Here is a 25,377-nt window from a genome sequence, read left to right as displayed (position 1 = left end):
TTTTTAACGGTTTTCAGTTGTTTCTATGTTTTCTGGGTTCACCCATGTTGCTGTACTGTATTTACATGTAATTCATTGCTGTCTTCAGCACCGCACAGTACTCCAGGTTGTGAATCCACGGCATTTTACTTAATCCCTCTCCCAGTGATTGACTTCCAGATTGCTTCCAATCTCCCCCGCCACCACGGATAAAGCTGTGACACCCTTCTCTCCTAGACCTGTGTGAGTGTGTCTGTGGCATACGTACCCAGGGGCAGAACTGTGGGGTTTTAAGGGCTGTCTGTACTCCCTCTGGTAAAGGGGTTGAGGTAGCTCTGCCCCTGCATCGCCAGTCGGTTCCTGCAGCAGCATCAGTAAGGACTCCACTTCCTCACCATCCGGCTTCAGAATTTTGCCAGTCTGATGGTTGTAGAAGTGCTATCTCCTTTAAATTCAAGTTTCTCTGGTAGTCAGAGAGTTTGAGCATCTCTTCATATGCCTATTAGTAATTGCCTTTTCGTTTGTTTTTTTCAAGTGGGCTCTCCGTTTGCAGACATTTCTTAGATATTTAGATATTTATTTAGAAATTAATTCCTTATTGGTTATAGAGGTTTCCTCCCATTCTGGCACCTGATAAGCTTGTCCTGTGTTGCTTCATTGAACAGAAATGCTTAATTTTTTTTTTTAATTTTTTTTTAACGTTTATTTATTTTTGAGAGAGAGAGAGAGAGAGACAGAGCATGAATGGGGGAGGGTCAGAGGGAGAGGGAGACACAGAATCTGAAACAGGCTCCAGGCTCTGAGTGGTCAGCACAGAGCCTGACGTGGGGCTTGAACTCACGGACCGCGAGATCGTGACCTGAGCCGAAGTCGGACGCTTAACCGACTGAGCCACCCAGGCGCCCCTAATTTTTTTTTTAATGTTTATTTAGTTTTAGAGAATGGAAGAGGGGCAGAAGGAGAGAGAATCCCAAGCAGGCTCCCTGCTGATAGCGCAGAGCCTATTGTGGGGCTCAGACCCAAGAACCGTGAGATTGTGAGCTGAACTGAAATCAAGAGTCGGATGCTTAACTCACTGTGCCACCCAGTCTTCCAGAAATCCTTAATTTTTATGTATGAGATTTATCACTGTTTCTCTTAGGATTTGTGCTTTAGAAGTTTTAAGAAGTCCTTCTCTGGGGACGCCTGGGTGACTCAGTCAGTTGAGCTTCCAACTCTTTTGATCTTGGCTCAGGTCATGACCATGAGATCGAGCTCTGTATCAGCTTCTGTGCGGACGGCACAGAGCCCGCTTGGGATTCTCCCTCTCTTTCCCTGTCTCTGCCCCTCCCCCGTGCTTGCTCACACGTGCACTCTCTCTCTCTCAAAATAAATAAACATGAAAAAAAAAAAAAAAGAAGTCCTTCTCCACCCTTACATCACAAAGACATTCTTCTTTATTTCCCTCTGTTAAGTATAACAACATGGGATCTGGCAGTGTGGCATATTACATATTATTAATTGCTGTGTGCTGAATTCAAAGGAAATGCAAATTGAAATGCTCCATTTCACACCCATCAAATTGACAAAAATCTTTTTTTTTTTTTTTTTACAATTTTTTTTTTTTCAACGTTTATTTATTTTTGGGACAGAGAGAGACAGAGCATGAACGGGGGAAGGGGCAGAGAGAGAGGGAGACACAGAATCGGAAACAGGCTCCAGGCTCTGAGCCGTCAGCCCAGAGCCCGACACGGGGCTCGAACTCACTGACCGCGAGATCGTGACCTGGCTGAAGTCGGACGCTTAACCGACTGCGCCACCCAGGCGCCCCAAGATTGACAAAAATCTTGAAGTCTGATAATTGTGGGAAGTGGAAACTCCCATATACTGCTGGCAAGAGTATAAAATGATACAATCCCCTTTTGGGGAGCATCTTGGTAATAGCTGGTAAATTTGAAGATGCACTTAACTCTGAACCCAGCAGTTCCCTCTTTGGATGCCTACACTAGAGAAATCCTTACCTCTGTGTGTAAGTAGTCACATGCCGGAATGGTCATTACAGCATTAATTTGAAACAGTGAGAGAATGGAAACAACTCTGTTTGAGTAGGGGAGTTAATGAGGTGCGCTTTAATTTTTCATGAAAATGGACTAATTATACAGCAGTTAAATAGACTTGAATCTACATGTATGAACACGAATAAGTCCTAGAAATATAATTGTATAAAAAGAAAGATGCAAAAGAATACATACAGTATACCATTTATTTTTAAAAAGATATGAAATGTGATAAAAACCTTTATGAAGCTTTTACAAAAACTGGTATGTATATATTATGTGTGCATGTACATGCATCCTGGTTGTACATAGTGTGCAGGGGAATAACACATACCAACTTCAGGACAGCTCAAGGAGAGCACGGGAAGGACTGAGACAGGAAGTTAGGGCTTTAATTGAATATGTGACCATATATGCAAGTCCTTAAAGAGAGATAAAAGGGAGACCTGAAAGGAATCTGACCTGAAAGGAAAGTTAAGTAAATAAGGATGCTTCTAATACACTTGTCTGTGTTTTTTGTGTGTATTTAAAATATTTAATAGTTGATAATTCCATTTGAAAAATTTTAAAAAACCTTCAGAAAAGAAAAAAGAGGGGGGGGCGGAAACCTTCCAAAACAGCTTCAAAAAGCTGAAAACCTTTTTCTGATAATAATATAGAAGGACTCACAAACTGTGTCATTTTTACGCCTTGCTGTATCTGAAATCTTGATATTTACCAACCACTCAAGAAAAATAGATCTAATTTCCTTATGAGCAACGCTAGTTTTCTTTTTTAATCTAAGCCCAATAATCACGTTTAAATAAGGAAACTGCCAGAATTTATTATGAAGTCCTAAAATCTTCATGATCATGGGTAGCAATCTCAATATTGCAAATTTGTCTGATTTCACCCAGGAAGACAGTTAAACTTCCTTGAGTGGGGTAGTAATTACTAAGTCTACACAGTAACATGTGTGTCTAGCATTTTTACTACAACTACCGTCCTTAGAGAAGTGGACATTTGATTTTTGCCACGGCATGTCCAAATTCCTGGGCAGCGTGATTGGGGGACACAGTGCAGGAGAAATTGAAATCCTGGGGCATCCTCCTTCTCCTCCACCAGACCTCTCTTTGGGATGTTTCTGTGCCCCCTGCCCCAGAGAAGCGTGAGCTGGCCTCTTTGTTGAGTCTTTGCTTTATTACTCGTGGCCCAGAAAGTTCGCAGAGACCTCCTCTGAGCCTTTTAATATGAATCTTTGCATCCATCTACATGATAGGAATAACTCCATTTCAAACATGGATTGGGAAGCAAGGGACTTATTGAGTGGGAGAGATAAGAGGTAGTTGATAAGTGTTTGGGTTTGATTTCATTGTTTTGTCTTGAATATTTTATTTTAAAAAATTTTTTTTTTCAACGTTTTTTATTTATTTTTGGGACAGAGAGAGACAAAGCATGAACGGGGCAGGGGCAGAGAGAGAGGGAGACACAGAATCGGAAACAGGCTCCAGGCTCCGAGCCATCAGCCCAGAGCCTGACGCGGGGCTCGAACTCACGGACCGCGAGATCGTGACCTGGCTGAAGTCGGACACTTAACCGACTGCGCCACCCAGGCGCCCCTGTCTTGAATATTTTAATGACAATTACCACTCTAAGTCAGATTTCCAAAGAATTTATCTTTATGCTTTCTCCTCAAGGCACACACTACTGAAGGTGAACTTATTTGTAGATTTGCCTCAGTTTTATGGTGAACAACCTATGCTTTTTTCATCTCGGACAAATAATTCATTATATACCCCATTCATTTACTTTATGTGATGAGTGTCATAATTGCCTGCTTAAAGAACGCCTGGCTGGCTCAGTTGGTTAAGTGTCCAACTTCAACTCAGGTCATGATCTCGTGGTTTGTGGGCTTGAGCCCTGCATCGGGCTCTGTGCTGACAGCTCAGAGCCTGGAGCCTGCTTTGAATTCTGTGTCTCCCCCTCTCTCTGCCCCTCCCATGCTCATGCTTTGTTTCTCTCTGTCTCTCCATAATAAATAAACATTTTTAAAAAACTAAAAAAAAAATAATAATTGCCTGCTTAAGAGCCCAGGAATTTGATTAGAAGATGTGATTTTTAAAATATATATAGTGAGTATTTTATTCCCTAACCATATTTATCTTCCTAGAGCATTGGCATGGTGGCTGATAAAAGGTCAAAACTGGCAGGAGCCACAAACTATTCATGTAGCTAGACCTTTTGAGTGGTTTTCCATTGTATTTGCCCGCCTACTGGGAATTGCATGACAAATTAAGATACTCAATTGTTTTCATTCTACTCTGGAACATTCATTTTTACTGCAAAAATTCCTGATCCTCAAGACTTAGAATATTAAAGTATTTCTTTCTTTCCTGAGAGTAAGCCAATATTGAATTATGCTAATAATGTCTCTGTTCAATAAATTGTCGAATAAAATAGTATAATTAGAATGCTCAGAGAACCTAAAAATTACTTTTACATAAACAGCCTACATTTCAACACACACTGGTTAGTTCTCAGCTTTATCCTTTACCCACATATTTCCTCGTTTTACCAAAATAGTTCATTATGTTGCACATCAGAACAAAATTATTTGAGTTAGTTTTCTCTTCCTTTACTCCCACTTCTTATGCCAATTAGTCTTACACAAGAGCATTGATGCATTTAAATTCACAAACGAGGCTCTAATTTAGATCCCATGCAAAGCCAGCCCTGTAGGAATAAATAAACTATGTACATGAAGTCAACTTCCTATCCTTAGTACAAACAGTATTAAAAAGTTAGATAATGTTAGGGGTGCCTGGGTGGCTCAGTCGGTTAAGTGTCTTACTTGGGCTCAGGTCAAAATCTCGTGGTTCGTGAGTTTGGGTCTCATGTCAGGTTCTGTGCTGACAGCTCAGAGCCTGGCCCCTGTTTCAGATTCTATGTCTCCCTCTTCCTCTGCCCCTCCTTTGCTCGTGCTCTCTCTCTCTCTCTCTCTCGCTCTCTCTCTCTCTCTCTCTCTCACTGTCTCAAAAATAACATTAAATTTTTTTTTTCTTTAAGTTAGATAATGTTAGAAAATACATGGTAAAGGGCTCTTGAAAAATTAGTTCATTCTGTTCTTTCTCCCTCCTCCACTCCTAAGAAGAAGTGTTTTGGCTTCCTTTTGGCCAATGGTGATCAATTAGAAGCCTCAGTATGAGGTATCAGGTCAGAGACATATGCTGGGTCATATTGTTCTGACTCTCAATTCAACATCAGTTCTTTCAGCTGCTATTACTTTGTCCATTTCAGGAAACTTCTATGGAACTCCCAAACCTCCAGCAGAACCCAGCCCTTTCCAGCCAGATCCAGTTGATCAGGTCCTCTTTGATAATGAGTTTGACACAGAATCCCAAAGAAAGCGAACCACCTCTGTCAGCAAGATGGAGAGAATGGACAGCTCTCTTCCTGAAGAGGAAGAAGATGAGGACAAGGAAGCTATTAATGGCAGCGGAAATGCGGGTTTGTAAATAGATGAGCCACTTCTAACTGATCTTCCGTATTGACTTTAATGTGACACTGAATTAGAAGCAGTAAAATCTATCAGAAAGTCTGTGTAGAGCAGGTGATGCGATTCTAATTTTTTTCTAAAAGGTTGTGTATGGAACCATCTGGCAGCCATCTTATAGGCTGAAGTGAGTTGTACCAAGTGGAAGTTTGGATAAGTCAATAATAAGCTGTCATTACTAATAACATGATATGCCATTACCCTGCGACTCGAAATATTTGAGGCTCCAAGATATGGGAATCCTGTTGGCATGAGTCCTACTTTATAGGATAAGAACAAAATGTAGTTTTAAGACCCAGCCTTCAACTAAAAATGCAGGGGGTCAGAAACATGCCAGTAAAAATTACCTGAAATATTTGTTAGCAATATGTTGAATTTAAATTCTTAATCACCCAAAGAAAATTTCCAAACCTGACTCTCTTATTTTTCATTAAATGCAAAACCAACAGAAATTTAGTGGTGGAGAATCTTTTGAGCACCCCTAACTAATGTGGTTGCTTAGGAGATTCTTACCCTGCTAATTGAGAGTAGAAGTGGGAAGCCACAGAATTACAGCAGAACTAATTTTGGTGCTATTTATTATAATATTGTTTTTCAAAACACTAGAATATGAGCTTCATAAGGGCTGGAAGTTTTGCATGCATCATTGTTGTATCCCTTGCACCATAAACCGTGCCTGGCACAAAGTAGGAACTAAAAAAGTATTTTATTCATACCCAGTAAATGAATGAATTTGATCACATCCCCAAATTTGCAGAACCCATTACCATATTATTTTCCCAAAGCCTCTGATGTTTTTCCTCATCATCTACTAAAATTTGCTGCATATATTGTATTGACTGTCTTAATATATTCATTTGTGTCCTCCAGAGTGTGAGTTCTGTTTTATTGTCCTAACATCTCACGTAGTTATGCCACATAATACATTTGACATTAATGACCCCAGTATATTTGGGTGTAGAGACTGAAAACAGGTCTAAAAAGGTTTAGGTGAGTTCATGTCTAATTCTTTAGCGGATGTTAAGGGAACTCATCATACTCTGAGGGGAGCTTTGCTCTCCCACAAAATTAAGTCTGTTAACATTTTTAAATGTTTGAGACTGGGATTAGAGACCATGAACCTGTCCCAATATAGGAACTTCTGTGTTCTTAATTTGAGGGGGAGAAATGTTCTGTTTTTACTCCTTTACGTTTATTTATTTTTTGAGAGACAGAGAGACAGAGCACAAGTTGGGGAGGGGCGGAGAGAGAAGGAGACACAGAGGGGCGGAGAGAGAAGGAGACAGAATCCGAAGCAGGCTCCGGGCTCCGAGCTCCGAGCTGTCAGCACAGAGCCCGATGCGGGGCTCGAACTCACAAATCGTGAGATCGTGACCTGAGCCGAAGTCGAACACTTAACTGACTGAGCCACCCAGGCGCCCCCTGTTTTTACTTCTAATGAAGAGCCTTTTGGTGACCACTGCAGTTCCTCTAGAGAGAAGCCTGTCTGTAACCTCCATCGTTTTATGCTTGTCATGGAAGCCAGTTGTTAAACCAGATGTTACTAACTTTTTGATGGTAATGTTTGGGGCGCTTGGGTGGCTCTGTCAGTTATGTGTCTGACTTCGGCTCAGGTTATGATCTCATGGTCTGTGGGTTCGAGCCCTGCAGCAGGCTCTGTGCTGACAGCTCAGTCTGGAGCCTGCTTCGGATTCTGTGTCTCCCTCTCTCCGACCCTCCCCGCTCATGCTCTCTCTCTCCTTCAAAAATAAATAGACATTAAAAAAAAATTTTTTTTTAATAGTAAATTAAGGGAGTATATCCAAGAGTGGGAGGCAGTTTGTATACTACCATTGCATGTGGATACCATAGGACACTTCCCCTGGATTATACACTTCTTTGTAAGAGAAAATATTCAGAATATTTTAATGAAAAAACAATAAAAGTCATGACGAAAAAGCCTTGGTCTTTTCTGAATTAATACTAACCGTAGTTGTTCACTTACTGAAAGTTGCAGAAATGTGCATTTGTGTGTTGCGGTTGGGAACTAGAACTCCTGCCTTAAAAAATTGACACTTTGAGGGGAGGTAAGTAGGGAGAGAATAGGTAAAGATTTATTTGTGTATACCAATATGTACATTATTTTGTTTAACTTATTTTAAAGTTTATTTATTTACTTAGCACAAATGGGGAAGGGGCATAGGGAGAGGGAGAGAATCCCAAGCAGGTGCTGCAGTGTCACTGCAGAGCGTGACATGGGGCTCGATCTTGTGAACTGCGTGAGATCCTGACCTGATCTGAAATCAAGAGTCAGACGTTCAACCGACTGAGCCACCTCAGCGCCCCCCCCCAACAATGTTGTATATTATTTTATATATTGCTGAAGAATTAATGTAAGAATGCTGATATACCCATGTAGGATGACATATGTTATGTAATAATGCTAACATTTTTTTTTCTAAGGTGTTTACTATATGAACAGTATTTTCAAGTCATTGGCTATTAAGCAAACTCCTTTACAGTCACTTTGAACCATAATCAGAAAAGTATTAGAGCTTTTCTGCAAAATACTTCTATCCCAGGAATGTAACTGTCAGATTGATTTCCACATTGAGTGAGTTTTAATTTCTGTCACTTTTTTTTTTTTGCCTGGAGAATGAATCCTGTGTTTTGTTAAAACTATGCATTCAACAAGTATTTATTAAGCACCTGCTAGGCTAAGTGCTAGGCATTTTTCTAACAGCTAGAAATAAAATACCGAACAAAACAGACAAAAGCCCCTGTCTTTATGAACTTTGCCTTCTAGTGGGAAGAGACAGAATTATCCAACATAGATGAATAGCATATATTAGAGAGTGCTAAAGAGAAAAAGCAGAGGGGGAAAAGGATAAAAGATAGTGGTGACCAAAGTTTGTGGTTTTAAATAGAGCGGCAGAAAAGATCTCACTGAGAAGAGGACTTTGAAAGAAGTGGGGGTGTAAGCTCAAAATACCTGGGAGAAAAACATCCCAGCCAGAGGGAATTCTTAATACAAACGCCCTGAGGTGGGAGTATACCTGGAATATTCCGACAAAGGCAAGAAGACCAATATAGTTGGATACAGTGTGGACAAGGCATTATATGTGTTGGATGAGAGTGATGGAAGGGAATAAAATAATAAGCAGTGAAGTCAGTCAGATAATGATTGGGGGATGTGGAAACGGGTATTACATAGGATCTTATAGGTCGTTGGAAGAATTTGGCTTTTTTAAAAAAAGAATTTGCTTTTTATTTATTTTTTTTTATTTATTTATTTTTTTTTAACATTTTTTATTTATTTTTGGGACAGAGAGAGACAGAGCACGAACGGGGGAGGGGCAGAGAGAGAGGGAGACACAGAATCGGAAACAGGCTCCAGGCTCCGAGCCATCAGCCCAGAGCCTGACGCGGGGCTCGAACTCACGGACCGCGAGATCGTGACCTGGCTGAAGTCGGCCGCTTAACCGACTGCGCCACCCAGGCATCCCTTGCTTTTTATTTTGAGATGAGAAACCACTTAGGGATTTGAGTAGAAGCATAACTGGATAAAACAGATTTTAATAAACTCATTTAATAAACTTCACATTGAAAATAGGCAGTAGGATGATGCATCTGGGTGGCTCAGTTGCTTAAGTGTCTGACTTTTGATTTTGGCCCAGGTCATGATCTCACGGTTGTGAGAGCGAGCCCTGCGTCAGACTCCACACTGAGCAGGGAGCCTGCTTGGGATTCACTCTCTCCCACTCCCTTTGCCCCTCCCCTGCTCTCACCCTCTAAAGAAATGAAATAAAATAGAATTAAATGAAATTAAAGAAAACAGGCAGTAAGAGGGCATGGGCATGAACAGCGATGCTAGTTAAGAGGTTGTAATTTAAGTGAGAAATATTGGTTTGGACCTGATTAAAGCGTTGACAGGTAGGAAGTGGTCTGAGCCACTTACAAATGAGTAACATTTGCCGACAGACTGGATATGAGGCCCAAGAGAACAAAGATCATTTCATGGGTTTTAGATGGAATATCTGGAAGAATGGAGCTGCATTTATTGAGATGAGGTAGATTTAAAGAGGAGTCAGTTTGGGTTGGCAAAGGGTGCTAGGGGCTCACACTGGGGTATTTGAGCTTGAGATGCTCACTAGACATCCAGATGGAAATGTCATGTTTGAGCTTGGATTAAAGGTCTATGGCTGGTCTGAAGATGCATATGTGGACATCATCAGCATACGGCGTGTAGAGCTGTCATTGCAGAGTAATGACACTGAATGAGATCCACAAGAGAGTAAGTATATAGAAAGAGAAGAGAAAAGGTCCAAAGACTGAACCCTGAGAAGGCCTCTAATACATGGAGCTCGGGGAGACTGAGAAAAGCCAGTGAGATAGAAAGCACACCAGGAGGGTAGAGTGTCCTGGAAGCCAGGGAAAGAGAATGATAAACTCTCAGATGCCACTGATAGCTCACATAAGATGGTCACTGAGAATTGGTCATTGGATTTAGCTGTGTGCAGGAAACAAAGTCATCCAAATGAGATTAGGGATAAGGGAGAAGTAATGGTAGATTTAAGGAGAAGGAAGGTATGAAATGGTTATCTGGGAGAGTGGCAGAGTGAATGGACTAAAATTTCCTGTGATTATCGTACATCGTTAAATGCCCTCTTGAGCTTAGTGGTCATAAATCAAAAGTGAACTAGTTAGTGTTGCCTGTATTCAGCTACATGGGCTGCTGTAGAGCAGGGGGAAAGATGTAAGCAGAGTTATTATTGTTCAGCTGGGCACGTATGATGAAGTAAGGTTGAGGCAAAGGAATCAGTAGTAGTGTTTGTTTGCAAGGGAGCGATTATCATGCTTGATCATGGAATTTCAGTTACATGAGTAGGGCAATGAAGATACGACGAGGGACAGTGAAAATTAGTAGGTAGTATTAATGGATTATAGAACTCGTTTGGATAAAGGACAGTTGGAGTAGAAGTACTATATGTAATGATACCTAAAGGCTCTTCTAAGATTCTTGATTCCAAGGCATTGCCTGCAGTTTGGAGTTGTTATCTCATAAGTCTAAAAATGAGGTTTAAGTGCATGAATTGTGAATTCCCTAGACAGTAACCAAATTTTATTCTTACTTACGTTATGGACTCCAGGACTCTAAAAGGACTTTAATATTACCAACAGAATTACATTTAGCAATAGGAAGTCTGTTGAGTGTAATTAAAAAAAAAACTAGTATTATTTTAAAGACCCGTGTTAAATGTATATGAGACAGATTGGTATAGCAGTTAAGAGCGTGAACCACTTAGATTTGAAACCCAACTTTGTTTTTGTTTTTGTTTTTGCAGTTTGTCAAATACTCTTCTTTTTTTTTTTTTTTCAATATATGAAATTTATTGTCCAATTGGTTTCCATGCAACACCCAGTGCTCATCCCAACAGGTGCCCTCCTGAATACCCATCACCCACCCTCCCCTCCCTGCCACCCCCCATCAACCCTCAGTTTGTTCTCAGTTTTTTTTTTTTTTTTTTTTTTTACATTTTTTTTTTTTTTTTTTTTTTTTTTTATTTTTGGGACAGAGAGAGACAGAGCATGAACGGGGGAGGGACAGAGAGAGAGGGAGACACAGAATCGGAAACAGGCTCCAGGCTCTGAGCCATCAGCCCAGAGCCTGACGCGGGGCTCGAACTCACGGACCGTGAGATCGTGACCTGGCTGAAGTCGGACGCTTAACCGACTGCGCCACCCAGGCGCCCCTGTTCTCAGTTTTTAAGAGTCGCTTATGCTTTGGCTCTCTCCCACTCTAACCTCTTTTTTTTTTTTTTTCTTCCCCTCCCCCACGGTTTCTGTTAAGTTTCTCAGGATCCACCTAAGAGTGAAAACATACGGTATCTGTCTTTCTCTGTATGGCTTATTTCACTTAGCATAACACTCTCCAGTTCCATCCACATTGCTACAAGAGGCCATATTCCATTCTTTCTCATTACCACGTAGTACTCCATTGTGTATATAAACCACAATTTCTTTCTCCATTCATCAGTTGATGGACATTTAGGCTCTTTCCATAATTTGGCTATTGTTGAGAGTGCTGCTATAAACATTGGGGTACAAGTGCCCCTATGCATCAGCACTCCTGTATCCCTTGGGTAAATTCCTAGCAGTGCTATTGCTGTGAAACCCAACTTTGCTATCATTAGCTGCTTGACCTTGACTAAAACCTCACTGTGCCTTAGTGTCCTCATCTATAATCTGTAAAACAGAATAGGAGGGATAAATAGTATAATAAATATAATTAATATTATATTGATAAATTATTAGAATTAGTAAATAATAAACAGGGTTGCTGTGAAGATTATGAGTTAAACTAGAGCCTGGAATTATAAAAGGACAGCGTAAGAGCCACTGCAGCTGGTGTCGCTGGTAGTACTGTGACAGGTATGTATTCACTATGTACTGAATTGATTCCAGTGTTATTTTTTGCTTCTTTCCCAGACGACATCAGAGATGCTATCCTGGGTTAATGTCACTTAGCAAATGAAAAAAATTTAGTATGTTTGTCACTTCAAAAATTTTACAGCCGAACGTGGACATGTTATACAAGGAAATTTGCAGTGAATGTCTGGCATTTTGTTAGAAGTGCAGAGAGCTGTCTGAAGAGAATGTAACTTTACCTACTTTGCACACTGTTCTGTTTTGAATGGCAGAAAACAGAGAGAGGCATTCTGAGTCCTCTGATTGGATGAAGACTGTCCCGAGTTATAACCAAACAAATAGCTCCATGGACTTCAGAAATTATATGATGAGAGATGAGAACCTGGAACCACTGCCCAAAAACTGGGAAATGGCCTACACCGACACGGGGATGATCTACTTCATTGAGTAAGCAAATGTCTGTATCTCTTCTAACACGCCCGTCACTGTGAGGCTTGTCTTAACATTTTTAAATTCTCATTTCACAAGCCTTCCATTTCTTTTATATTTCTTTAAAAAGATTGGGGCACCTGGGTGGTTCAGCCAGTTGAGCATCTGACTTTAGCTCAGATCATGATCTCCCGGTTTGTGAGTTCAGGCTCCCTACTGGGCTCCGTGCTGACAGCTTGGAGCCTGGAGCCCGCTTCAGACTCTGTGTCTCCTTCTCTGTCTGCCCCTCCCAACTTCTGCTCTGTCTCTCTCAAAAATAAATAAACATTAAAAATATATATATTTTTTCACACAAGTAACAGTTGATCCTAAATCTGATGATTTCCCTGGATGATATTTCATTTTTATTTGACTTGGATAAAGGAATAGTGTATTTGACTTCTGGTTTTTTAAAAACAAGAGGATTAAAAACAGGTTTGTCATGAATAATGAAAAATGTAGGAATGAAGAGTATTTTGCCTGGCTGTTTTTTTAAACTTTTGGTAGATTGGCTAACTTAACTTAATGAGCATTTCAAGAATTACCATCATCTGGAGGGAGGACATATTTATTATCTGAGCTTAATATTTTCAGTTCTAGATGTATTCAAGCAGTGTAGTTGAATAATATAGGAGGGAACCATCACTGATCCTCAGACTAATTGGTACAATATAAATTGATAAAACCTAATTTATGAGAAAGCACTGTTAATATAAATATATTTATATAGAACCACATGTATTTGATAAACCTAAAATTTTATATGGTTTAGACCAGAGAATAATATAATAAATGATTTTTATATCATCAGTATGAATAAATGATTTTTTGGAAGTTTCATTGTGAAGCATTTTTATGTTCTAACGCAGCTGTCATTCTCATCGTTAAAATAATTTGCCCAGAGGTAGAATATGAATGCAGTGAAGTTATAGAGTATAACAGTTAAATAACAGTTAAAATATTGAGGGCTGGACACTGCAGTCAAGGAACATATACTTGAAAATGAATTAGGAGTGGGAGACTTGAATCTGTTTCTTCATTTGGTCCCAAATTCCACATCCTTCCCATAGAGTGAGCATCTTGCTTTACCAAGGGGATTTTAGTATTTAAAACATGTAGATTTTGTGTGTATTGTATTGTTTTTACCATCTATGGTACATTATTACTTACATTATACACTTACATAAACGTTAATGACAAGGATTATGCAGAATAGAAAAAATCCGGTATATTCTTCTCTGTGGATAATTTAAGGGGTTTTTCAAGGGTAATTTAAACTTTGGACTTTCATTATGATTTTAGAAATAAATCCCCAAGTAAGTTGTAGAGTCATTAGAAGAGGCTAGAGTATCTTTAGAAGCAGCGTATGAGACCTTGAATCTGACAGTCCTTTATCCTGCAAACGGGGATAAAGTAGTAGATTACAGAGAGGGGAGAGAATTTATAAAAGAAATGCCTTTATGGTTGAATATTATTAAAATACATTAAAGACCTAAATATAAGACCTGAAACCGTAAAACTCCTAGAAGACACAGGGGCAAGGTTTCATGGCATTGACTTTGGCAAGGACCTCTTGGATATGACACAAAAACTGCAGACAACAAAAGCAGAAGTAGACGAATGGGACTTCGTCAAACTTAAAAACTATGCAGCAAAGGGAAGCAATCAACGAGTGAAAAAAGCAACTTGCAGGATACGAGAAAATATTTGCAAACCACATATCTGATAAAGGGTTCATAACTGCAAGATAGCCAAATATTTGCTGCTACCCAAAGCTCTTTTGTTTGCTATAGCTAATGTATTTGATCTTACTGCTGCTATTAAATCATGCATCTGTAAGAAAAGAATATTAATCTAGGTCTGTAGCTTTTAGCTGTCATGTTTTAGGGATAGCTCCTACAGGCATTTCTTCACCTTAGGAAATACTGGGTAAAGTCCTAGGAGATTGCCTACATTTGCTAACTTAGCAATAAACACTTGGGGTCCCTGGAACCAAAGTGTTAAGCTTTTCTCAAGTAACAGTTGTGAATTTGGTCTAGCAAGATACATGCATGATTTTTTTTTTCCTAACAATCTACATGTTGCTAAGCCTCTTTGGAGTCCTGATCCTTTTCATGTTGCTAAAATCTATTTAACTGACTTGAGTGTGGAGAAATTATCTCTTTGACAGAATGGGTAACACAATCTTTCTAGAAACAACCCCAGTTTCTCTGATTTGATTATCCATTAATCAGCACACCCAAGTGTTTCTACCACAGTCTACCAGCTGGTATCATACCTGGCAATGTGTAAGAAGGGGTTGCACACAGCCCTGGTTAGCTCAGGAGTTAGGAAAGGCATAGAAGATATGATTAATTCCCTGAAACCGTTGGCTTAATTTCCTAAGAGTAATTAACATACAGATTAGGGAGTTTGTCTCATTATAAAGACATCAAGGAATGATATTCTCATACTACTTTGATAATAACTTCAATTTACATTTTGTTGTCTTCCCGTATAATTTCCTCCAGTTATTTCTTTCTTTAATATCCACCTATTTCAGATGTTTAAACTATAACACTGTTTGTCTACACAGCAGTGCGATGGTTTGGGTTTAGAATTAGTATCTGCTGAATGGTGGCATTGCTCTTGGAAAGCGTCTGTGGCCTGCTTTCTAAAAAGGAATGTGTGTGAGGGATAGATGGGGGGAGTCTTTTGGTTCCTGCTTTCTTTTCTCTATTCAGCGTATGATCCATACCGATGAAAACTTTGTTTTGTAGAGTAGAGTTTAACTAACTATACCCATCATTTTTACTTGCATGTTGCAGAAAGATGCTTGGAAACTTTTAATTTTGCTAAACTCTTATTTTAAAGAGCCCTTTTGAGGGCAGCGAATCTGTCTGTTCATCACTATCTTCCCAGCTCTCAGCACAATGCCCACACATCACAGGTACTCAAGAAATACAGTGTTTTTTTGAAGGGAGGGAGGGAGGAATTCAGCCAGCACCAAACAAGGGTTTTAGTGCAGCTTTTTTGACTGGATAATGCACAGTATGGGGCTATGTCCCCACCCTTTGAAACATTTCTGACTGCTTAAATAAGCATCTGTTAGCCTGTACTTGGAATTTCACCCCTTCCCTACAGTCGTCTTTCTCAAATTAGTACCTCTGGCATTACCTTCCCTTTATGGCAATTTCAAAGTAGCAGACTGAGAAAGTAGGATTATCGAATCCGAGGTGTACAAACAGAGCCTGGCAGAGATAAATGTGCAAACATCATACCTTTTAGTCACTTTTGATCTTTGCTTTTGAAATACTTTTCTCCCTCTATATTTTGCTGTTTCTAACTGAAATCTTTATTCTGCAGCCACAATACCAAGACAACCACCTGGTTGGATCCTCGTCTTTGTAAGAAAGCCAAAGCCCCTGAAGACTGTGAAGATGGAGGTAGAGATTCAGAAATCTTTTATACTGTACTTATCCTCTTAATCCCACATTGTTCTTCTTGCTTAGTGACTTTTCCAAAACCCTAAACACCATTATGTGCAGAAGCACATAACGAATGGGTGGATATCGTACTCAGCTGACCCTGATAATTATGTCATTGCATCTAATTTTATGAGAGACTTTATTTCTCTCTTTTTGAGGATTATACAGTGAAATCTTTTTTGAAAGTCTTAATAAAAATACATTGCCCTTTGTTTTACATTTGTTTTAAAGACAAATTTTAAAATTTCTAAACAAGTATTTTCATAAGTTAGGTACATTCTCCACCACAGGGTAGCTTCATCATGGCTGTTGAACCTTCAAAAATATATTTAATTTAGTATCACTAGGACAGATATGCTATTATTTATGGCTACTCTTTCATTCAGTTTTAAAAATTTTTTTTTTAATGTTTATTTTTTTGAGAGAGAGCATGAGCAGGGGAGGGGCAGAGAGAGGGAGACACAGAATCAGAAGCAGGCTCCAGTCTCCAAGCTGTCAGCACAGAGCCTGATGTAGGGCTCGAACTTAGGAAACCTGAGCTGAAGTCAGATGCTTAACCGACTGAGCCACCCACGTGCCTCGGCTAATCTTTCATTTAGACTGTCAACTCAATGAAAGTCTCTAACGTACCCCAACCTGCCACTCCTGCCCACACACAATTTTTACTGCTTAGTACAAAAATTTCTCTAAGAATTCTTAGATAATAATGCTTGCCTGTCTTATGTGTATTACACAGTGTCTGATAGTCTAGTCTTACACATAAATATAGAATTTACCCCAACCAAAATTGTTTGCTATCCCTTCTTGAATATAGAGTGAGGATGAATAAAATTTGCATTCATTTTGTATCACTGCATCAGAAATTATTTACCTTGGTTAAAAAAATAAAGGGCTATGGGGTGCCTGGGCAGCTCAGTCAGTTAAGCATCTGACTTGGGCTCAGGTCATGATCTCATGGCTCATGGGTTCGAGCCCCGTGTTAGGCTCTGTGCTGACAGCTCAGAGCCTGGAACCTGTTTCAGATTCTGTGTCTCTCTCTTCTCTCTGCCCCTCCCCTGCTCATGCTCTATCTCTCTCTCCTTCATAAATAAATAAATATTAAAAAAAAGATGAATGGCTAAGAATGAGGTTCAGATAGTCTTCCTATAGATTGAACTCCAATTTATTAAAAAAAAAAGTTACACATTTCATTCAGCATGATTGCAATATTAAAAGTTTTTCTAGGAAAAACCAATTGGAAAATGGAATTATTTTAAAATTGTTTGCAATGATATAAAGAAAAATTACCTTGGAGCAAATCTAAAGATGTACAGACCTACTGAAAGACACACGAGATAAACTGAAAACTACAAAACATCCCTGCAAGAACTTAATGAAGACTTAAATAATTAAGGAGATACACTGTGGTCATAGATTGAATGACACAGTATTGTTAATGATGTTCGTTTTCCCTAAATTGGTATCTTGATTCCATACAATCCCAATAAAAATCCTGTAAGTCTGTCTTAAAGAAATTGACAGGCCAGTTCTAAAATACATATAAAAATACAAGGCCCCAGTTAGCCAAATAGTCTTAAAAAGGGCAGAGGTAAGGGACGTAGGCTACCAGATTTGAAGAGTTAGTGTAAAGCTCAATAATCAAGGCTGTGTGGTATTGACACAGGATAGACAAGCAGACCATTGGAACAGAGCAGAGCATCCAAAAATAGATGCACAATATGTGATCACTTAAACTGCATCCCAGGTGCCAATCAATTCAATATAAGAGGAGGATCTTTATCAAGTGGTGCTGGGAAAACTGTATATTCATGAGGAAAAATGAACTTCAACTATACCTGACTCCATACACAAAAATTACTTTCAGATGAATCAAAGACCCATTCATAAAAGCTAGAACCATGAAGCTTTTAGAGGAAAATTTAGGAGAATATTTTCATAACTTTGGGATTAGCAAAGATTTCTTATACAGACCACAAAAAACATGAGCCATAAAAGAAGAACTTGAGGGACACATGGGTGGCTCAGTCAGTTAAATGTCCAGCTCTTGATCTCAACTCAGGTTTGGATCGTAGTGTCATGAGTTCAGGCCCTGTGTTGGGCTTCATGCTGGGTATGGTGCCTACTTAAAAAAAGAAAAAAAGTAAAACTTGATAAATAGGACTTAATAAAAATTTTAAATTTTTATTCATCAAAAGACACCATTAAGAAAATGAATAGTCAAAGCCCCAGGTTTTGCAATATGTATCTGACAAAGGAATTGTATCCTGAATCTATAAAGAACAGTTAAAACTCATTAATAAGACAAAAACCTAAAATTTAAAATGAGCAAAATACTAATTTTTTTTAATTATTTAAAAAAATTTTTTTTTGATAGAGCACAAATGGGGGAGGGGCAGAGAGAGAGGAGATACAGAATCCAAAGCAGGCTCCAGGGTCTGAGCTGTCAGAGCCCGACATGGGGCTCAAACCCACAAGCCACGAAATCATGGACCTCAGCCGAAGTCCAAATGCTTAACCAACTGACCACCCAAGAACCCTTAAAATGAGCAAAATGTTTAAATAGGCATTTCACCAAAGAAGATACACAAATGTCCAATAACCACTAGGAAATATACTTAACATCATTAGTCATTAGGGAGATGCAAATTAAAACCACAGTGATATACCACTTTATCCACTAGAATGACTATAATCAGAAAAAAACAGATAATAACAAACGGTGGTGAGGATGAGAAGAAATGGTAACCCTTATAAGGTGCTGGGCAGATGTAAAATGATACAACTGCTTTGGAAAGCAGTTTGGCAGTTTCTTAAAATATTAAATATAAATTTACCATATCTCCTCACAATTCCACTTCTAGGTACCTACCCAAAAGGAATGAAAACATATGCCCACAAAGACTTGCCTGTAAATATTCAGAGAAGCATTATTCATAAAAGCCCAAAAGAGGAAACAATTCACATGTCCATCAGCCAATGAATGGATAGATAAAATCTGGTGTAATCATGTAATAGAATACTATTCGGCAATAAAAAGGAATGAAATCATATACATACTACAACATGAGCAAACCTCAAAATGTTATTCTAGGTGACAGAAACTAGATACAAAAGACCAACTACTGCATGATTCCATTTATATGAAATGTCTGGAATAAGCAAAGCTATAGAGGCAGAAAGATTACTGATGGTTGCCCAGCAGTGAGGATGGGAATAGAGATTAAGGGATTAAGAGATTAAGAGTATGAGGGATCTTTTTTTTCCCTCTTTGTAAATGTTTATTTTGAGAGAGAGAGTGAGCGGGGGAGGGGCAGAGGAAGAAAGAAAGAATCCCAAGCAGCCTCCACACTGTCAACACAGAGCCTGACACGGGGCTCAATCTCATGAACCGTGAGATCGTGACCTGAGCCAAAATAAAGAGTCAGATACTTAACCTACTGAGCCACCCAGGCACCCCCAGCATGAGGGATCTTACTGGGGTGATGGAAATCTTAAACTGAATTATGGTGATGGTTTCACAACTCAGTTAATTATTAAAACTCATTGAATTGAATATTCAAAACAGATTAATTTTATAATATGCAAACTGTACCTCAATAAGGTTTTTTTAAAATGGCCAAAGAACTTGGACACTTGACCAAAGAAGACAAGAGAATAGACAATAAGGACTTGAAAAGGTGCTTATCATCATTAGTCATCGCTACAGTGAGAGGCCATTCACACCCTGGAAGGGCTAGAGCCCAATACACTGAAGGGTACCAAAGATTGGTGAGATTGTAGAGCACCTGGAACTGTCACTAGTTGGTAGGGATGTAAAATTATGTGAACACTTTGGAGAACTTTTGGCAGTTGCCCATAGGGCATTGTCTCAAGAGAAATGAAAAACATATGTTCCCAAAAAGACTTCACCTGAATGATCACAACAGCCTTATTCATAATAACACAGACCTGGAAACATCCCAAATATCCATCAACAGAAGAATGGATAAAGAATTTTTGGTATATTCATGCAGTGAAATACTACTCATCAATAAAAAGAAAAAACTGTTGATAACACTCAACAACATGGATCAATCTCAGAAACGTTGAATAGAATAAGCTAGAACAAAAGAACAGGTACTCAATTATCCATTAATTAAAGTCTGAGAACAGGCAGACTCATCTTTGCTGCAAGAAGTTGGAAAATGAGGTGGGGAACCAGGAAGTGGGTGAATTGAAATAATTCTCTGGAGTAATGAATATATTCTCCACCTTGTTTGGGGCAGTAGTTAGGAAGGCATATGGCAGTTGCCAAAACTCTTCTATAATTGAGCATTTAAGATCTCTGTATTTTGTTGTATGTAAATTATTTGTTTTATTTATTTTTGTAATGTTTGAGAGAGAGAGCTCGAGACAGCAGGTGCAAGCGCATGAGCTGGGGAGGGACAGAGAGAGGGAGAGAGAGAGAATCCCAAGCAGGCTCTGTCAGCACAGAGCCTGGCATGGGGCTCAATCTCACAAACTGCGAGATCATGACCTGAGCTGAAGTCAGACGCTCAACCAACTGAGCCAACCCAGGCCCCCCTAAATCACTTCTTATGACGTACCTCCCTTGTCTAAAGGCTTTCATCAGTAAGTTCCATATGGTGAAATCATCTCCTGTAAAGGTAAACTAGAATATATAATCCCAGAGAATTTTACCTTTGAAAGCTCGTAAATGCGGTATTTAGTCTTCTTGGGCATGTCTCTATTGCTCGTCTCCGTTTCCTTTTCCTGCCCACTGATTGTTGCAGCGCAGTTGTATGCCTTTTTCTCTTTTCCCTTGTACAATGTATTTCTTTTCATAGACTTAACCATTAATTTACTATAGCTGGCTGGCCCCCTTATTGACTCTCTAGTGTTGTCCTGTTTGACTTCTGTTTCTGTATTTCCTAATGCATTTGAGACTTTTTTTAAAAATTGCTTAAGTAGCACTTCTAATAAACATATTTAAAAAATTTTTTAATGTTTATTTTTGAGATGGAGACAGAGCGCGAGTGGGGGAGGGGCAGAGAGAGAGGGAGACACAGAATCTGAAACAGGCTCCAGGCTCTGAGCTGTCATCACAGAGCCCAATGCAGGGCTCAAACCCACGAACCGTGAGATCATGACCTGGGCCAAAGTCGGACGCTTAACCAACTGAGCCACCCAGCCACCCCTCTAATACACATATTTAAAACTTAACTGAACATCTTTCTCCTAAAGTCACCCCATCCCTCTTTTCTGTCACAGGCACCGTGCTCATAATCATCTGGGCCAGAGGTTCAGAGTTCTATTTGCTTCTTCCTCACCTCTTGCTGTATTCCCTATATTGTTTCCAATCCCTGCTCCTCTTTCTTTGTTCAATACTTTGCCAATACATTATTATGAAAATTTTCCACTGTATAGAAAAACGGAAAGAATTTTACAGTAATTTACCCACCACTGAGATATTACCATGAACATTTTGCTCTGTTGGTTTTTTTACATAGCTGTCTATCCGTATGCTTTTTCTATGTTTTCTTTTATTTTATACCTTCCTCCATCCTTCCAGTCACCACAAACTTGGATTACTCTTGGTCTTTTTCTCCAGTTATATCTCCCCCTCCAAAATATCGTTAACGCGAGTGCTCTCCAAAATGGTGGTGCTCAGATTGTCTATTGGTCTACAAGAGGACAATGTTAGAGCTTTTTTTTCATTATGCGCCTACTGGGGGGAAAAATAAGTTTCTCTACTATTTTATACACAGACTGGCAATGCATTCTTTCTCATTCTGTCTGTAGATTATTACATACAGTACCCAGAGTGTCTTGAGGGAAAAATGGACATAGCAGAAGTTGTCAGGACACTGTGAAGTTTTACATGTTACTTGTGCCCAGTTAAGTGGATATGTAAGCTAGGTTATATAGTTTTTAATTCATAAAAATTGAAATGTGACTTAAGGATTTCGCATAGATACTGCCTGTTGAAGATAATACCAATATGCAAGCCCAAGTGACCAGTAAGTAAACAGAGCTGATACTTCATATACTTCATATGTGAGCTTTTTTAAGCCACATTGAGATAAAATCACAATGATTATTTATTTAGTCTTCATCTCCTTTTTAAATTTGTTTTTCATATGCTTTATTATGTACATATCTTTTAAAGATTTTTTTTTTAATTTTTTTTTCAACGTTTTTTATTTATTTTTGGGACAGAGAGAGACAGAGCATGAACGGGGGAGGGGCAGAGAGAGAGGGAGACACAGAATCGGAAACAGGCTCCAGGCTCCGAGCCATCAGCCCAGAGCCTGACGCGGGGCTCGAACTCACGGACCGCGAGATCGTGACCTGGCTGAAGTCGGACGCTTAACCGACTGCGCCACCCAGGCGCCCCGTAAAGATTTTTTTTTAATATTTATTTATTTTTGAGAGAGAAAGAGACAGAGTGCAAGCAGGGGAGGGGCAGAGAGAGAAGGAGACACAGAATCTGAAGCAGGCTCCAGGTTCTGAGCTGTCAGCACAGAGCCCGATGCGGGGTTTCGAACCCATGAACTGTGAGATCATGACCTGTGCTGAAGTTGGACGCTTAACCAACTGAGCCACCCAGGCGCCCCTTTATTATGTACATATTAGAGCAGTACATATATATTTATGAATAAACACATCTTGGAAGTACATTTGACATGTTTGGCTGATAAGGCTACATGATCAAAAACCTTTGGCTACATGGGCTACGAATTCTTCTAAAATACAACTGCCTTATACCTGTCCCTTCCTCAGAAACCTATAATGGCTCTTACAGTCACAGAATAACATCTAAACTCTTTGGGGAAAATATTGAAGATTTTTTTACAGTTGAACCATATTCTACATTTCTTTTTTCAAAGTATTTTCGTTTTTTCCAAAGTAATTTCATGTCATAAATATGACATAGTTGTCTTTGCCTTTGCCACATGTCCATCTCTTTGGTCAGGAACAAGCCTTGCTCCCTGTGTTCACCTGGCTCATATCTACCGATCCTTCCAAGCTCAGTTCTAAAGTATAATTTCGTCGTAGCCTCCTCTTGTCATTCATTCTCTGCGGGTCAGAACTAGGTGTAGCACGTATTCCATCACACTATAACTAGATACATACATTCTATAAGAGCAGTGATTTTGTCTTCTTCATTTGTATATCCCTTCAGTAGGGACTTACATGTTTGGAAGGAGGAGAGGAGGAAGGGAAGGAAAGAAGTTACTCTGTCTTCCAGATTATTTTGGTCTCCTTGAAAATATTTTTTTTTTTTTTTTTTTTTTTTATTTATTTTTGGGACAGAGAGAGACAGAGCATGAACTGGGGAGGGGCAGAGAGAGAGGGAGACACAGAATCGGAAACAGGCTCCAGACTCCGAGCCATCAGCCCAGAGCCTGACGCGGGGCTCGAACTCACAGACAGCGAGATCGTGACCTGGCTGAAGTCGGACGCTTAACCGACTGCGCCACCCAGGTGCCCCTGAAAATATTTTTTAATCTCTATGAAGTTCTGGGTGCAGAACTTAAGACATAAATAGGAAGTCTGTCTTCATTCACCAGGTTGGAGTCAATGCCGAAATAAGACCCAGGAATCAGATGGGTTAAAATGCTAGCTGATGAGTGAACCTGACTTTAGCTCTGCATCTGTATGGGCTTACTGGTGTTTTACCCCTGCAGGAGGCAGCCTTCAGCCCTCAATCTCTGTCTTCTGTACAGCTGGGGCCTCTTCCCCTAGGGCAGGCATGGCAAATCGGACCAGACTGCACCCTCTGCAGGCAGGCTGACATGCGAAACAGCCAGGGAACTCAAGTCCTGAGCCAAGCATACTGAATCCATTCTCTGAAACTCACCAGTCAGATAAGACAGTCTTTCTTCCTTGGAGAAGAAAGTTAAGGGGCTCAGAGACACTGGAAACGTTTCTCCCTTTCTTTCCCCCTTCTATGGAAATTTGAAAAATTGAATGAGTCTTGCCCCCTGATGCTCTTTACATTAAGACCGACAATATGTCTTGGTCAGCCCAGGAACTAATAACTCCACTTATTCCTTTTTAATTATTCCTTTTAATTATTCCAGAATAATTAATGATAATAATAGTGTCCCCTTTTACTCTCAAAAGTGCACAATACATTATATGGTCCTCCTAATTATATCTTTCTTAAGATCAACCACAGTTGCATTTAGTATAGTAGGAATGTTCGAAACTTTTTTTTTTTTTTTTTTTTTTTTTTTAAGAGAGGGAGAGTGCACATGTGAGCAGGGAAGGGGCAGAGAGAGAGAATATCTCAAGCAGGTTTTATGCTCAGCACAGAGCCTGATGCAGGGCTTGATCTCACAACTGTGAGACCTTGATCTGGGCTGAAATCAAGAGTTGGATACTTAACCAACTGAGCTACCCAGGCGCCCCTCAAAACTTTTTGATGGAAGGTACTTTCCATCCCCACAACTAGATATGCCTTCCTAACATCACCTGTACTTACCTGTGGGAATCCCACAGTTTGGAACCCTGAGCCTGTGTTTGATGCTCAGCCAACCATTAGCACTTCCACTGTGCATCCCCCCGAATGGGGGAAACAGCCCCACAATACAGTATTTCCAGCTACACTATATCTGACTTACATTGGTATTCTCCATCGTGCCTTGCAGAGCAAATGCTCAATGAGGGGAAATAGTAATAATGATATCTTAAATGTAAATTTTTGCAGTTTAAGATGTTTATTGTTTGCATTTGGCTAAACGTTTAAGGTCTTCTAGAAAAACCTTAGTTTCTAAAACTTGCCCTTTTCCTTCCTAGTTTTCTGACCTTCAGAATGCAACCATGTATTTAGGCTCTAACAGTTTAATTGCTGTACTTATCTATCTTCATTCAACTAAAATAATTAGTTTAGGTTAAAAAGTTATCTTAAAAATACAACATCAGGAATCTGCTTTATACTCAATTCACCCCTTTCCTCTTAGGATGAAAGAGAGATTAAATTTTTACCAAAAGCTATAAAAAGTATTGAATGTTGATGTTATTTTGGAGCTTCAAGAAAGATAAAAGAGAATTATCAGCTCCACAATGAGAAAACAGTTGCAATTCGTGTTTTTAAATAAGAAAAATCTTATTGCGGGAACAGGAGAGAAAGATAAATTCATGGGCCTTAGGACTAACCAGCTGCTTGATATGCCAGAAATGGTTTTTCCTTTTGAATCAGCTTTTGGGGAGAATGCTTTGGCTTCTAATCCAGAAAAATATGGTTAGGTCTTTCCTCTCTCAAAAGTAAATGTACTCATTTTCTCTTGACCCTCCCTCCTTCCAGTTCTCAACTATCCTTTTTACAACAACAGAAAGTTATCTCTTCTTAAGGACTCCACCTTCTGTCTTCCTCTTTACTACTACAATATGCTGACTTCTTCCCCCTGCCTTTTCAGTGGAAGTGCTTGTCTTAAGGTCACCAGTAACTTCTGACTGCCAAATTTGAACATCTCTTTTCAGCCTCTTTTGAACAACAGCT

The 25,377-nt window shown here is 39.5% G+C and overlaps 1 protein-coding gene across 3 annotated transcripts in view; it reads left to right on the top strand.

Annotated features, from left to right (window-relative positions):
• Window positions 1–25,377, top strand: part of MAGI3 (membrane associated guanylate kinase, WW and PDZ domain containing 3) — a 251,668-nt gene that overhangs the window by 167,870 nt on the left and 58,421 nt on the right. For all 3 annotated transcript variants that reach the window (XM_058716161.1, XM_058716160.1, XM_058716162.1), the window contains exons 4-6: window positions 5,292–5,501; window positions 12,228–12,402; window positions 15,769–15,848. In XM_058716161.1, coding sequence (XP_058572144.1) covers window positions 5,292–5,501; window positions 12,228–12,402; window positions 15,769–15,848 — 465 coding nt within the window. The remainder of the gene's footprint in view (window positions 1–5,291; window positions 5,502–12,227; window positions 12,403–15,768; window positions 15,849–25,377) is intronic.

Source organism: Neofelis nebulosa, chromosome 2, assembly GCF_028018385.1.
Source record: "Neofelis nebulosa isolate mNeoNeb1 chromosome 2, mNeoNeb1.pri, whole genome shotgun sequence".
NCBI classification, from domain to species: Eukaryota; Metazoa; Chordata; class Mammalia; order Carnivora; family Felidae; genus Neofelis; species Neofelis nebulosa.
This window is presented reverse-complemented; position numbering and strand designations above follow the sequence as displayed.